Below are 15,245 nucleotides of genomic sequence, written 5' to 3' on the forward strand. Positions count from 1 at the left end.
GGCAGCTGGAGCCCACTGGTCAGTGGGAGCCTTGTTCTGCTGTTGGTGCACTGAAGTGTGTCTCATAGGCCCTCCTGAGAAGCCAGTAATTCCTGCACAAACTGGCTAAGCGAGGTGAGGGTCCTGGTGGTGCAGACTAGACGTCATAATCCCTGGGAAATGGATCCTTGGGATGGAGAAGGGTAATGAATTCTTATAGGCAAATCCTGCTGTGTTGAGGTGAGTGGACCAGCCCATTCTTATGTTGGTTGTTGACATTTAAGGCTATAAACAGATGGATCCAACTGGTGAATGCTTCTTTCCAGAATTAGGCAAGGACTTGGGGGGAAGGGAGAGAATCTATGATCAGCCAGCTGGGAAGCCTGTGGAGGGGAACACAGTTAAACTGACAGGAGGATCAGCAGCATCTTGATAATGGACCATGTTATAAGAGCATCCACTAGACTTGGCTGGTGAGAGGGTGTCTGGCCAAAGGAGAGGCGGGTCTGTGATGAAGTCCATTGTGACGGTGTCCTAGGGGAGTGTGGGGTTCAGAGTACTTATCTGTGATGGGAACAGTGTTGCAGGTGGCACTATGCTGGAAGGGACTGAGTGGAACCTCCCTTCCACTTCAGGCCACTGAAGTCCCTGTGGGCCACGTTATAGGTAGCAGTGGAATCACAGTGGCTCTCTAGAGTTTTGCCACAGCAGCAGCTCTGATTCTGGGCCAGCATCTTGGGGCTCTATGCCTCAGTGGCATCTTCCTCATACCCCTGCTAGATTACCTGGGTCAGCCGTGTCCAAGGCTGGATGTAACACTATGTAACCATAAACCTCAGGAAGACCAGAGTCAGTTCAAGGCTCCCTCCGCTGGTCCCTGCTGCCCCGGGCACTCTGGCTGTGGTGACGTGAGATGTATGTACTTGGTGGCTTTGACTGTCTTGGTCATAAGAGATAGAGACCTGGATGAGGGCCGCCCTCTTATGTCAGCAAGTGGGCGGTGAGGGGAAGCAGGTTTGGGCAGGTCCAGGCCTGGATGTAGCAGTGACTGGCTCCTTAACCTGGGGAGAGTCACTCAATGGCTCTGCTTCTCCTCTGTAAATGGGGGCAATAGGACCCCCCTATTGAGAAGATGCTCAGCACTAGAAGGTTCTCCATAAATGATGGCTGCCACTGACATTTTGCAAAGACAGGTTAGACTAAGCCAGGATCAGGGCAGAAATCGAGATTTGGGGCCCTGGGCCATAGCTGCCTTGACTGTAGACTGTAAACCCCACGTGACTTCAGCAAACCCATAGGCAGGTGTAGTTTGGTCTGATCTCATTGGAACCTTTCCAGGGTGGATCATGACCACTGAGACCCCTAGGCTGTTCAGAATCGACTATGCACATCAATGGGACATGAGGGCAGCCCCTGCCAAGGGGATCCCTATGTGTTTCCACTCTCTTTTTTGTCGTCTAGTTTCCCTCTGGGTGATGGAGTCTGGAAACTGTGAGATCTGGCAGAATGTTCCAGACCTCCACTCACCCTGGCACCCCAGAGTAAGGAGGTTGGCCCAGCCTGGACCTGGTTGGGTAGGAGCTGGGCCTGGGGCAGTGGAGACCACAAAGCTGAATGGAGAATGGAGTCAAGGGCCAAGAGGGAGGAGAGTCTAAAACGGCAGCCTCTTTTGCTGGTCCAAGGCAGTTGCCAAAATTAGGGTCAGGAGTCAGGGCCAGGGAGGTGACAGAAGATGCCATCTGGCACAGTGGCAGGGAGGGAGGGAAAGCTAGGTGAGGCAGGTCATAAGAGGGAAGAGGCCAGCACTGCTTGGAGGTATTGGCTTAAAGAATCTGGTTCAGAGACCTCCTGCATCCCCACCCTCTCTGATGGCCACCTCTTGTCCCCCAGACCAAGCTGCTGACCCAGTATGTGCTGAGTCTGGCCAAGTATGACCAGAACTACGATATCCGCGACCGAGCGCGCTTCACCCGGCAGCTTATCGTCCCTTCAGAGCAGGGTGGGGCCCTCAGCCGCCATGCCAAGAAGCTCTTCCTAGCACCCAAACCAGCCCCAGTCTTGGAGTCATCCTTCAAAGGTAGGAGCTGAAACCAGGGGGAACCTTCCTGGGGAAGGGGAGGAATTGGCCAGGACCCTAGTCCCAGACCTTCCCCCGGAGGTCTCAGAGTTAGCCAGGCACCAGGCTTTTGCCGGCAGGACTTCTGGAACAATGCCAGTTCTGCCCCCCTGGCCCAGCCTTTTTGCCCATCCTGCAGCACCAGGGGCTTTTACTCACCCACAACCATCACCAGCATCATCTCACCTGAGTTTCTGCCCCACCAGCCAGCATGGGCTCCTGGCTCCTCTCCGCTCCATTCCCCTTTCCATCTCCCTCCCTGAGCCAGGACTAGATATCAAGATTTCAAATACCAAGGGCCCAGGAATGCAGGAAGTAAAACACTGTGCGAAGGAGAGGGGTATGTTTGTAAGGGTCCTGAGAAAGCAGTTGTCGACACTCTGTGGGGCCAGCCCTGGAGGCCAGCCCCAAACCCAGGCCCTGGCCCTCAGCCTGGCCTCTGTTCTCAGGTTTGTCTCCATGACAAGGGCTCTGAGAGAGGCCAGGAGGGGAAGGTCCTCCACCTGGCTCTCTGGAGCTAGGAACGCACACAGGAGGGGAGCCTCCTTCACAAGGTTTGGTTCTCCTGGGTGTCTTCTGGTTCTGCTTTTTCTCTTCCCTGGACCTCAGGAATAGGGAAGATTCCTGAAGGAATCCTGAGGGACAGGGCAGATTGGGAAATCTCCCAGGAAGAAGGGGAGCAATCCCTTTCTCCTCCCCAGCACCATCCCCACTTGCAAGTCTGTGTTGCCGTCCTCTGGCCCTGACTCCCTCCTACACCCTTTGGACTGCTTCTCCCTCCCCCCGGAGTCCAGAGCCTGACCAGACACGCCTCCCGCCCCTTGACCCAGCCCGGCCAGCCTCTTGTTCACAGTTCCTGTCCTCGTCCCAACTAGGTGGCCTTCCTGAGCCTGGCTGTGCAGTAGCACACGGTCACCATTGCCCTGAAAGAGACGTCACACTCACATTTCTGCCTCCCCACAGGCAGACCAGAGCAGATAGGCCAGCAGCATCTCTGGGTCCAGAGTCCCCTGTGCCCTCCTCTGCAGTCTCACCTGCCCCCACCTTTCAGCCCCTGCTCTAGTTGGGTCTTTCCTTCCAGCATATGGGCCTGAAGGTGCAGTCAGGGCAGAAGAGCCATTAAGGGACAGACACGTCCGCCCCTTTCTTCTACCTAGTTAGGGAGTCCTGACCAGAATCACCACCCGCCCCACCTAGGAAACACCTCCCAGGGCATTTCCTCATTGTCACTACTGGCTTAATCTCTAACCCTGTCCCCAGACCGGGACCACTTCCAGCTGGGCTCGCTGTCCCACCTGCTCAATGCCAAGGCCACAGGCTACCAGGAACTCCCAGACTGGCCAGAGGAAGCCCCGGACCCATCTGTGCGCAATGTGGAGGTCAGCAGGGGTGGAGGGTTGAATTGCCTGTGTGTGTCTGTGTGTGTGTGTGTGTGTGTGTGTGTGTGTGTGTGTGGAGGGACAGACAGCAGGGAGCCCTGGAATGCCTGCCTGGCCTTCCTGACATGGTCCCCACATGCAGGAAGAAGATCTCTCCCTTATTGAGACCCACGTAGGCCTGTTGGGCGAATACACTAAGGTTCCCCACCCCCATCGTGTGCCGTGTGCCCTCTGCTCCGTGTGCAGTGCTCTCTCCCACCCTGTGTGGCCCCATCCCCTTCCCCTTATGTGCTGAACCCCTGTGCCTTCCCCACACCCCATTTCTTCCTTGGTTTGGCAGTGTCCCCTCTGTGAGCAGCACCCCTCCCCTCCACGGATAGTGGCCCTTCCCTCCCCACCATTATTCCCTCTTGGGGACAGGACCAGACAGGGCCCCAAGAAGAGGCAGGGCAAAGGAGAAGAAGGCCCTGTGCTTTCGTTCCCCCTCCCCAACCATGACTTAATGACCACGCCCCCTACTTCCCCCGGCTCCAGGTACCTGAATGGACCAAGTGCTCCAATCGGGAGAAGAGGAAGGAGAAGGAGAAACCCTTCTACTCAGATTCTGAGGGGGAGTCTGGCCCCACAGAGTCGGCAGACAGCGGTGAGGAGATCAGCAGAGCTGGGGGCCCTGTGCTCCTGCCCATGTGTGTGCCTTGTGGCTGACTGTCTGAGGTGTGTGTGTGTGTGTGTATGTTTTATACAGTTGTGTGTCAAAGGGTGTGTGCAACTGCTTGTGTGCACCTGTATGTGTGTTTTTGCACCTGAGGGACTGCCTGTCCCAGGTGTGTGTGTGCTTGTGCAGTTCTCTATCTACATGGATCCATCTCTGTCCCAGGTGGTCCAGTTGGTATCTGGGGCCAGGGGCAGATCAGGGGGTTTTGCAGCTTCAGTGCTGAGTCTGAAGTTGGGAGCCCAGGGCACCTGCTCCGGACCCAAGGAGGCCTACACACAAGGAAGGGAAGCCTGAGACTGTTCCTCCACAGACCCCGAGTCCGAGAGTGAATCGGACAGCAAGAGCAGCAGCGAGAGCGGCTCTGGGGAGTCCAGCAGTGAGTCTGATAATGAAGACCAGGACGAGGATGAGGAGAAAGGCAGGAGCAGTGAGAGGTAAGAGGGGAGCCAGCCAGGTGACTGGCAGGGCTGAGGGGTCCCCTCTGGAATAAAAAGGGCTAAGACTCAGCCTCAGCCAGTCTCCTAAGAGCCCCTGAGCCTCTTCCTAAGCTGGTGGGGCCTGCAGACCCCCTAGTCAGCTCATATGATGGCTGCTGTGCCTGGATGCAGGAGGTCTCTGTGCTGGGCTTGCCACCTCCTGGGGGCAGCCTGGGGAAGCAGTCAGGGGCCAGGGGCCAAGCTGGCACAGGCTAGTTTAAAGCTCTCACTGGGGCCCAGGCATAGGAGCCCAGGTGTGGACTCCACTCGCCTAGGCTCCCACCCTCATCTCCACTCTTCAAGGCTGCCCTGCTCTTCTGGGAGGCAAGTAGGAGGTGTCCAGGCTGGGCCTGAGCCCCACTTGTCCCCTCTCCTCTAGCGAACAGAGTGAGGAGGAAGGTGAGAAGAAGAAGATGAAGAAGAGAAAGAAGGTGCCAGAGGGACAGAGAGAAGGCTCATCCTCGGATGAGGGCAGTGATTCCAGCAGTAGCTCATCAGAGTCTGAGATGACATCAGACACTGAGGAGGAGCAGGTGGAACCTGCTTCCTGGAGGAAGAAAACAGTGAGAGCCTTGGGGCAGAGAGGGGGTGGGCTCATGGGCCGGGGCCCTCCCCATCCTCTGGACCAGGCCCAGGCATCTCCCCACCATCGAGAACAGACCATGGCGTCTTCTACCCAACCCAGAAGGGGCTAGTGTACTCCCCTCCCACACCTGCATCCCATTTTTCTCTTTCAGCCTCCCAGTGGTAAAAGTGCCCCTGCTCCCAAGGAGATCTCCCTGCTTGATCTAGAGGACTGTGAGTTTCGGTGGTAGAAGTCACAGTGGGAAGGAAGCTCAGGGTGTGTGACTTAGGAAGGGGCTGGGAGCTCCGGATTAGGTGCCTCAGGGCTTTTGGGGTGGGGGGAGCAGGCAGAACACCTCTCTGGACCTGAGAGGGCAGCAGGAGAACCTCCCCAGGTGTGGGGTTGGGGTCAAGGGTTGGTGTCTGCTTAGAGCCACGAGGCTGACATGTGCCTCGCTGTCCATGGTGCTGAACTGTCTGTTCCCTGAGCCCTGGGCTCCCTCTTCAATCGAAGCCAATTTCACTTTGCCCCTCCCTCATCATGGTCTTCCTCATCTACTCCCACAGTCACCCCTCCCAGTGTCCAGCCTGTGTCTCCCCCTATGGTTGTGTCCACCAGTCTGGCTGCTGACCTGGAGGGCCTGACGCTCACAGACTCCCCCCTGGTGCCCTCAGTGAGTGAAACGGGGGAGGGACTGGACTGGGGCAGGGACACGTGTCTGTGCTGCATCCCATGGTGTGGATTTGTGTGCATGGGGGTGTGATGGAGGGAATAGCTTTGAGTCCTGTTGTTGGATGACCCTAGGTGGGGACAAGGCTGGGATAGCCTCTCTCCTTGTTCATTTCTACTCTTTCCCACCTCCTCCTCCCCTCTAGCTGCTGAGTCCAGTATCAGGTGCTGGGAGGCAGGAGCTGCTACACCGTGTAGCTGGCGAGGGGCTGGCTGTGGACTATACCTTCAGCCGTCAACCTTTCTCTGGGGACCCCCACATGGTGTCTGTGCACATCCACTTCTCCAACAGCTCTGATACCCCCATCAAGGGCCTGCATGTGGGCACCCCCAAACTGCCTGCTGGCATCAGCATCCAGGAATTTCCTGAAATCGGTGCGGAAGGGCTTTGGACATGGTGGAGGAGACTCATGGGCAGAGTCAGTCTTTCTATGGCTGCCGATGCCAATGGCTAGGGGCCAGGTTGAGGGGGCATAGAGCTGGCATCTAACATGATCCATACCATGGTGGACAAGATAGACTAGGAAATGAGTGAGTCTATATCAGAGCAGGAGGTGCTTGAGGCTTGGTTATTCCAGGACTGACTTAAATGGGCTGAGGAGGGAGGGAGAAGGGTGTTTTGATTTCAGGAGAAAACCAGGAGCAGTCTCCAGGGGCCAAGAAAGCCAGGATTCCATGGAGGGGTTTTCAGCTTTGGCAGTGGAGGGGAGAATGGGTCTGGGTTCCAGACCTATCAGATGATGGTGTCTCTCCTTCTCCTCCTTTCTCTGCCTGGCACCACTGCAGAGTCCCTGTCCCCTGGGGAGTCCACCACTGCAATAATGGGCATTAATTTCTGTGATTCAACCCAGGCGGCCAATTTCCAGTTGTGGTATGTGTCCAACTCATGGTGGGATGGGAGGGTGGGCTGGGGAGCGGAGGGGTCAAAATAAACTGGAGCTGGAGGTGGTGGCAGGAGGGGATACCTCACGTTCTGGTGGGTCTGGAAGCCCTCCCAAGCCTTCAGGTCTTACCTCACTCTCTTGCTGCCTCAAAGCCCTGCCTTCAGCAAAGTGGGAGGTGAGGAGAGAGATGCTGGCCTCAGTTTCTCTACCTTGTCTCCTCCCACCCTCCCCAGCACCCAAACCCGACAGTTCTACGTCTCCATTCAGCCACCCGTTGGGGAGCTGATGGCCCCTGTGTTCATGAGTGAGAATGAGTTCAAGAAGGAACAGGGTGAGTGCTCCCCGGGGGTGGGCATGGAGGGGCCTCAGCACCACCCACTGGGGCTCCTGAAGCTCCACCACAGTCATGCTGAAGGGGCCTCCACTCCTCCAGACAGAGGGATGCCTCACAGCTGTGGTTCCAGCAGAAGATTTACAGAGGCCAGGACCCTTTAGTGAGGCTTTGGAGAGTGTTGGGACTCAGGCAGGCAGAAAATTCTAGGCCAGCATTCCCATTGGGGAAACATTACAAGTAAGCGTTGGTGAAAGTTTACAGGAAGAGAAGAGGGAAGCAGTTTGGTTTGGAGTCCCTAGCACTGAGAGGTAGTAAGAACAAAGCTGAAAAGAATATGTTTGGTCTAGTTTCTGGAAGCCTTGAAGGCTATGCTAAAGGATTTCAGTCCTAGAATTTCAGAGCTGGAAGGGGTCACAGAGATTATTGGGTCCAACCCATTGTTATAGAAATAAGGACTGCAGCTTTCATTTTCCTAGCCGTGGAGGAGTCACTGAAGGTTTTTGAGTGAGGAAGGGGCTGGGTTCAGACCTCTGCTTCAGAAGGAGGAATCTGGAAGGATTGGAATTGGAAGAATTTTCAGCAGGCAAAAGAGGCAAGACAGCACAAGTGGGAGAAACAGGGGGCTTCCTGAGTCCTAGCTTTAAGGTCTGAACCTGCCACTCACTTGGTGTGTGACCTTGGACTAAACTCTGTGACTAGGTCTAAGGCTATTGCAATAGATCTGATGAGAGATGCTGAGGACCAGGATTAGAGCCAAGGCAAAGAGAAGGTAGGGCGGGGGTAGGGGAGAGGTACTGGGAAGAGGGAAGCCATGGGCATTTGCCCCAAGAAGGAGGAGAGGGAAGTATATAAGCTGACTCTAGAATTTCCGGCTTGGATGGTAGGGAGAATGGCAACGCCCTTCACCTAGACCAGGGGTCGGGAAAACTTTCCTGTATTGGGCCATAAAGTAGGTGTTTTAGGCTTTATGGGCCGTGGGTTCTCTGCTGCAATTACTCAACTATGCCATTGTGACACAAAAACAGCCATAGATAATACATAAATGAATGAGTGTGGCTGTGTTCCAATAAAATTCTATTTATTGTCATTTAAATTTGAATTTCATATAATTTTTACGTGCCATGAAATACTAATCTTTTGATATTTTTCCCCCAACCTTTTAAAAATATAAAAATTAGTGCAGGCCGTACAGGTGGTGGGCTGTATTTGGCCTGAAGGATGTAATTTGCCAAACCCCTGATCTGGAAGAAAGAAGAATGGGCTGGGCAGGGGAGGACGAAAGATGGTGGTTAGTTTTACATAAGCTGATTGTGAAAGGCATTTGAGAAATTCAGGAGGAGGTGCTTAGTATGCAACTGAAAATGTGGGTCTGTGCCCAGGACACACTTCTGGGCTGGAGTCATGAGCAGAGAGGTGATAACTAAAGCTGTGAATATGAGTGCGATCACCCTGGGAGAGAGGTAGGTGGGAAGAGAAGAAGGCCAAGGACCTTCCTTCAGGAAAACCTACATTCTACAGGAGAAAAAAGAGGAGAGGGATAAGAGAAGGAGATGGGGGGAGAACTAGGAGAGAAGAGAAGGCATAAGAGTGCCTTGGGGTGGTCCGCAGGCAAGGGAGACCAAAAACCTTCAGATCCAGCACATAGGAGGCTGCCAACATCAGAGAGAGCAGGTGCCTGCCCAAGGCGGACAGATGCCAACTGCAGTGGGTTGCGGGAGAGCACAGCTCGAGGAAATGGAGTCCTCTTTGGAGGACTTTGCCATGAATGGGGAGGGAGACACAGCGTTGGCATGAGGGATCTTGCTTCTGGAGAGGACTTCTTAGGAACGAGAGACTTGAACATGGAGAGACTAAAGGAACAGGGGCAAGAAAATGTCACCAGTCAGAAATGGATGGAAGCAACAGGGAAGGGATGTCCATTCTCAAAAGGAGGAGGAAAATGGGAGAAAGAGCAGAAGGAGGAGAGAGAGGCTGAAAAGAGGGGCAGGAGGGCAGATGGAGGAGCTCACACAGCTAGCCTAGAGCGTGAGTGGAGAGGGGCAGTCAGGCCTCTAGAGTGAAGGTTTTCAGGGATGCTATGAGCACCTGGGGCCTTCAGGAGCCCTGGCCAGTCTAGAAATTAGGGGTCCACCTGTGAGGGCTGCTGTGACCACTAGACTCTGGCCTGTCTGGTGAGGACCCGTGCCTTGGCCAGGAGTGCAGCAGCCACCAGTGATTTTGTGAGGACTCAGCCTCCAGGAGTTGGGAGGGATTTGAACTCGGGATGGAGGGCCAACTAGGAAAGACCGAAGAGTGTGAGGTCCAGAGTGGAGGAAACCTCTTAAGACTGACTGGCCACCAAGTCCACTGGCCATGCCCCAGGGGCTGGGGCCCAGATGTCTCATAGTGGGGAAGTGACAAATCAGTCTGTTCAACAACATGGACAGAGCCCTGGGTGGGATGGGGAGGCTGACAAAGGCTTCCTGAGGGAGGCCCAGGTCCAAGAGGGAAGTTCTCCCTCCGCAAGACTGGTGAGGGAGATTCAGATCTGCCCAGCCTGAGGAGAGCTTGGTGAGGATGCTCCGTGGGCATCCCCAGGTGGACCACCACAGCCTCTGCCCTCATCATGACATCTGCCCCCAGGAAAGCTGACAGGCATGAACGAGATCACAGAGAAGCTCACACTGCCAGATGCCTCTCGGAGTGACCACGTTGTGGTGCAGAAAGTGACTGCCACTGCCAACCTGGGTCGTGTCCCTTGTGGGACATCTGATGAGTACAGGTACTAGGCCACCAGCAGAGGGTAAGAGATGGCCTCTTGGGCCTGGTTTGAAGGAGGGGCCCTAGAGCTGAGCCCCGTCCTCTATCCCCACCTCAGGTTTGCAGGGAGGACGCTGACCAGCGGGAGCCTGGTCCTGCTGACCCTGGATGCCCGGCCCACGGGAGCTGCCCAGCTGACAGTCAACAGTGAAAAGATGGTGATCGGCACCATGCTGGTGAAGGACGTGGTACAGGCCCTCACCCAGTGACTCCCAATACCTGTGACTTCTTTGACCCCCACTTGTCCCTCCCTCATGACATCTGGGCTGTTAGCCTCTCTCTCTCTCTCTTTCTTTCTCTCTCTCTCATATCAGACTCTCCATGCCAGACAGCATCCAGGAGGTCCTCTCTCCCTCTGGTCATCACCAGGCTCCCTCCCCAATCCCCCTCCCCAGGGGTTCCTTAGTGACCTGTGCAGAGGGAGACAGCAGCTGCTCCCTTCAGTCCTCCTAGCTTTCTGTAGCTATTTATGTAGCAAAATCTCAATAAAATGTCTTCTCCCTAGAAGCTGGCTCACCTTTCCTTTCTTCCGGGGTCTGACTAAGGGGGTTGGAGGGGAGAGCCGCTGAGAGCAACTGTGTGTGACCCTTGTGAATGGTCACTACTGACCTTCTGGAGAGGCTGTGACTGACTCTCAGAGGTGACTCTGCTTGGGCCCCCAAGATGACCGTCTCCCAATCTCCAGGCATCTCTGTGGAAGAGACATCTGAGCACGGATGGGGAGGCCAAGCCAGAAGAACTCCTCGGTTCTTTTTAGGATCCTCTGCAAAAGTGAGGCCTCCTCCATGGCTGGCAGTCCCCTTTGGCTCCCCTCATGGGCCCATGGGAAGGAGGACTCATAATGGAAGGAATTCCCCAAATGTAACTGCGAGGTTCAAAATATGTCAACTACATCTGGATATGGGGCCTAGAGCCCGCACCTGGCTGGGGAGATGACCCAACTAGCCATCTCGGAGAGAGAAGAACAGGAGACATAGAGCGGTGCTTCCCAAATTGCCCTGCATCAGATCTCCTGGGAATTTTATTAACAGGCAGATTCAGATCAGTGGGGCTGGGGTGGGGCCTGAGAGTCTGCATTTCTTTTTTTTTTTTTAAAGATTGGCACCTGAGCTAACAACTGTTGCCAATCTTCTTTTTTTTTTTTTTTCCTGCTTTTTTCTCCCCAAATCCCCCTGGCACAGAGTTGTGTGTTTTTAGTTGTAGATCCTTCTAGTTGTGGCACATGGGACGCCGCCTCAATGTGGCCTGACGAGAAGTGCTATGTCCGCACCCAGGATCTGAACCAGCGAAACCCTGGGCCGCGGGAAGTGGAGCGCGCAAACTTAACCACTCGGCCACAGGGCCGGTCCCCTGCATTTCTAACAAGATCCCAGCAACCAATGCTGTCGCTCCATGGACATACTTGAGTAGTGAGGACGTGGACCCTCCACACCTGGGACAAGCCTTCTGGGGGTGGCCGTGGGGGTCAGGGCCCTCCCTGATAACTTTCCTGGTGAGGAAAGAGGCTGAGTGAGCAGTGGTTCCACAAGCTGCAAAAGGTGGTCTGTTAGTACGTATTCTGGCAAAAAAACCCTGTCTGTGACCAAATAAGTTTAGGAATCATGGATTTAAGTGAAACCAGTTTATTTTCCACAGGCTTCTCAGAGCCTTTACTGTGCTAATGTGTACCTTGACGCCCCCAAGTGGGGCAAGAGCTTGCAGTGTTGCACAAACTTGGTTTTGACCTTGGCTTGCTTTTGCCCTAGAGTACCTTGATTGCCTAGGTTACGAGGAACACGCTCCGGTGATAGCTGCAGATGCTGTGCCTCAGCCTCTGACCCTCCATGACCAAGACTCCAGTTCTTTGGCCATACCTCCCCACAGCCCTGCCACTAAGCATCCCTGAGCAAATCTGTTCAGGGGAAATACAGGGTGACGCAGGTGTGACCCTCCTCTCAGCTAAGGAGAACAAAGGCAGTGCCAGGGGACACCCGTGCCTCTGGCTCCGGGGACTTGCTGGGCTCTGAGGCACCAGAGAGTACCTGGAGCTGCTGCTGCTTTGAGAGCCCTGGGGCACCACAGTCTCTCCGGATCGCTGTTTTTGTCACTGTGGGTTCTGAGATGGGGTGATCCAAACGTCAAGGGCCACTTGAATGGGTGGACTCCTTCTCACTTTTGTCTCGGAATTGGCGCTGCCCACAGCCTGAGAAAGGAGGTGTGGGGCAATTTTCTAAGAAATTAGAACAAGGACCATCAAAGAATTCCTTACCAAGCCATCCTTTGCAACAAAGGCCCCAGGGTGGCTTCTGTAGGAACCAGAAGTGCACGAGGCATGTCTCTAGCATCCCACAAGGAGCTCATAGCCAAGATTCCCGGAACCTCTCAGAAGGGGCTTCCTGGGATCTCCAGCCCTGAGTGAGAGCCCAGGGCGTCAAAACCTTGGTCACACTCTGTGCTGGTTTCTCTGGAATGCATCTCAGGCTGTGGGCTTAGCAATAACAACCCTTCATAAGAAAATGGGTCTTGTGCTTGTCTCAGGGGACAGGCAGGAATCAGGGGAGTGAGGTGTGAGCAGGGAGAGCATGACTCTGCAGCTGGTCAGGGGAAGGAGGGGCTCGGGTGGGGGAAAGGTGTGAGGGCTGAGCAGGCAGACGTAACAATCAACAATCGTCAACCCAGGAGGTTCTCGAGAAGGGGCCATTCTGTTCTGAGGTAATGGTCAGAGGGAGAAAACCTCAGTCACAGAGGAAAGGAGAGTAGCTGCCCCAGCCTCAGCCTGTCTCTTCCAAGACTCCAGGTCCACGGCCAGACCTCCACAGCCCTGCCATGTCAGCATCCCCAAGTCTCTGCAGGGGCCTGCCCACCGCACACTGGTCTACCTTCCAGAGAGATCAGACATGCAGGAGCTGGGCGGGCCAGGGGGGGCCTCGCTGCCCCCCAGAACATTTTTCTTTCCAACCCATATCATACCCTGTATTTTGTCACTGACCCAAGTCTTTGCCACCATAGTGACACTTTGTCCCAGGGCCTCAGGGGCCTGGTCACAGGCTTCCTGGATCTCATGTGTCCCATGAGCAGCATTGATGGGGCAGCCAGGGAGCTGGCCTAGGGTGTGGGATTCATGTGGGGCCCTGGACCACAGAGCAGACTAGGAAGCACTCTTAGGACCCTGCTGGTATGCAGAGAGGGTTGTGGGGAGGGGGGCAGAAGTGGACAGAAGCACAGGGACTGGCTCAGAGGCAGATAGTGCCCCCTGACAGGGTCGGGTAGAGCATTATTGCAGACCCAGGAGGTCTGAGTGTAGTCTGAGCCTGAACACAGGCCTGGACAAGTCAGAGGACAATGAACTCAGTGAGGGGCTGGGAACGGGAGCCCAGTCCAGGATGGCTTCAAAGTGGTACCCTGGCAAATGGGTAAGAGAAATGGCTTCAGTTTCTGGCCAGGCTGTAGCTACAGCTAGCTGCAATGGTTGGGGACCAGATCCATCTAGGGACACTAAGGAAGCCACTATAAGGCCCCCAGGGGTGGGGCATTAGCTGTGCCCACACGTGAACCCCCATCTAGCCAGCCACTAGGGTAGTCCCTGTGCTAGTTCAGCTCCCTCTGCTGGGCACCTTGAGGGTCACCTCCTCCTAGCAGAGCCTACAGATCAAAGGGATGGGCTTTGGGCATTTTGGGCATGTAACTCAGTGTGACAGGACTTTCCCTGGCCTGACTGGGAAAGGAAGGGAAAACAGGAATATTCTGACCCACGAGAAGGCCTGGCCCCTGGAGAGCCAGCACCCTCATCACCAATTTCTTCCCCAACTCCCCAGGAAATTCACGTCCCTCTCAGTCATTCCCATTTCTACTACGGCTCCACATGAAAGAGGGAAAAAAAGAGGCCTGCCTTAGGTCCCTCCTTCCTCATCAAACATTTACTGAGCAGAAATGTGTGCCAGGCATTCAGGTGAAGAAGCTACAGGCTAACAACCAACCAGGACTGAGGTGTGAACCAGGGAGGGATGGCCCAGCCTAGTGGGTCCCATCGCACTCCACCAGCCTGCAAGTGGCTACAGAGTGTGCAGGGTTGGGAGAGCCCCAGCTCAGGGTGCGGGCAGGAGGGCTGGGGGAGGGGGTCCTCAAGGAGATGAGCTGGGTCCTCCTTCTAGGACTGCCTGGTCAGCTTTGCCTCCCAGGGTCAAGAGAAGGTCGGTGAACTAGTGCCAGGAAGGGTGAAGCCCAGGATGAGTGTGGAGAACAAGAGGGTAAGAGGGGCAGGCCCACAGGGAAAGCAGCACTGCATACCTTCTTGGCTCCTCCGCTTGATGGTGCTGGTCTGACCCCATAGTCTCTCCCCCGTCCCCATCCCACAGATTTGTCTACCAAGAGAGAAATCAGGGCCGCACTGTCCGATCGTGACACTGGGAAGCCCATCCTTATTGCCCCATTACTGCAGAGGATGCTGTGGAGTCATTGAGGCCTCGCAGTGGGACCTGGGACAGTGCTGAGGATGGTGAGCAATGCCAGGGATGCCCACTCTGAATTCACTGGTCACTTCTTTTTTTCTTTTTTTTTCTTTTTTTTGAGGAAGATTAGCTCTGAGCTAACTACTGCCAATCCTCCTCTTTTTGCTGAGGCAGACTGGCCCTGAGCTAACATCTATGCCCATTTTCCACTACTTTATACATGGGATGCCTACCACAGCATGGCTTTTGCCAAGCGCTGCCATGTCCACACCCAGGATCCGAACTGGTGAACCCCGGGCCACCGAGAAGCAGAACGTGCGAACTTAACCACCGTGCCACCGGGCCAGCCCCTCACTGGTAACTTCTTATCCTGGTGCCAAGGACCCTCCAACTTTAGCCCCTTTTCAGATCTTCCACCCCAAGATTCCACCTGAATGGAAAGACCCTACAGCTTCCCTCTGGTACCTGGAGAACAGAGGTTGGCAATAGCTCAGAAAGAACACTTCTCTTCTGTCCTGTCTCATGAGTCCCTGTCTTTGAGACTAATTTAAAAAAACCTTTTAAGTATAATATTCATATAGATAATTGTACAAATCACAAGTGTGCAATTTGATGAATTTCATAGAGTGAATAAGTTGTGTACACAGCATCTAGATGAAGAAACAGAGCACGACAGCCCACCTCCCTCATGCCTCCTTCTGGTTTGGGGCATTTTCTTATCAGAAATCAGAGGCAGAGATTACAGAGCTCTGAAACGGTTCAGCCCCAGAGTCCAAATGGCAGTGTGAGTCCAGAGGTGAGCATGAACTTGTGTCTGGCAATGCCAACATGGTGGCATACGC

General features: G+C 54.8%; 1 protein-coding gene across 4 annotated transcripts in view; it reads left to right on the forward strand.

The window, feature by feature from the left end:
* The window catches only part of AP3B2 (adaptor related protein complex 3 subunit beta 2), a 32,725-nt gene extending 22,236 nt beyond the window's left edge, over positions 1 to 10,489 (forward strand). For all 4 annotated transcript variants that reach the window (XM_044760714.2, XM_070494563.1, XM_070494553.1 and 1 more), the window contains exons 15-26: positions 1,870 to 2,056; positions 3,356 to 3,474; positions 4,009 to 4,117; positions 4,500 to 4,623; positions 5,045 to 5,228; positions 5,403 to 5,463; positions 5,797 to 5,903; positions 6,106 to 6,334; positions 6,746 to 6,830; positions 7,077 to 7,174; positions 9,800 to 9,938; positions 10,035 to 10,489. In XM_044760714.2, the coding sequence (XP_044616649.1) occupies positions 1,870 to 2,056; positions 3,356 to 3,474; positions 4,009 to 4,117; positions 4,500 to 4,623; positions 5,045 to 5,228; positions 5,403 to 5,463; positions 5,797 to 5,903; positions 6,106 to 6,334; positions 6,746 to 6,830; positions 7,077 to 7,174; positions 9,800 to 9,938; positions 10,035 to 10,185 (1,593 nt within the window). In that variant the 3' untranslated portion in view covers positions 10,186 to 10,489. The remainder of the gene's footprint in view (positions 1 to 1,869; positions 2,057 to 3,355; positions 3,475 to 4,008; positions 4,118 to 4,499; positions 4,624 to 5,044; positions 5,229 to 5,402; positions 5,464 to 5,796; positions 5,904 to 6,105; positions 6,335 to 6,745; positions 6,831 to 7,076; positions 7,175 to 9,799; positions 9,939 to 10,034) is intronic.
* The last annotated feature ends 4,756 nt before the right edge of the window (positions 10,490 to 15,245 follow it).

Source organism: Equus asinus, chromosome 2, assembly GCF_041296235.1.
Source record: "Equus asinus isolate D_3611 breed Donkey chromosome 2, EquAss-T2T_v2, whole genome shotgun sequence".
NCBI lineage: Eukaryota > Metazoa > Chordata > Mammalia > Perissodactyla > Equidae > Equus > Equus asinus.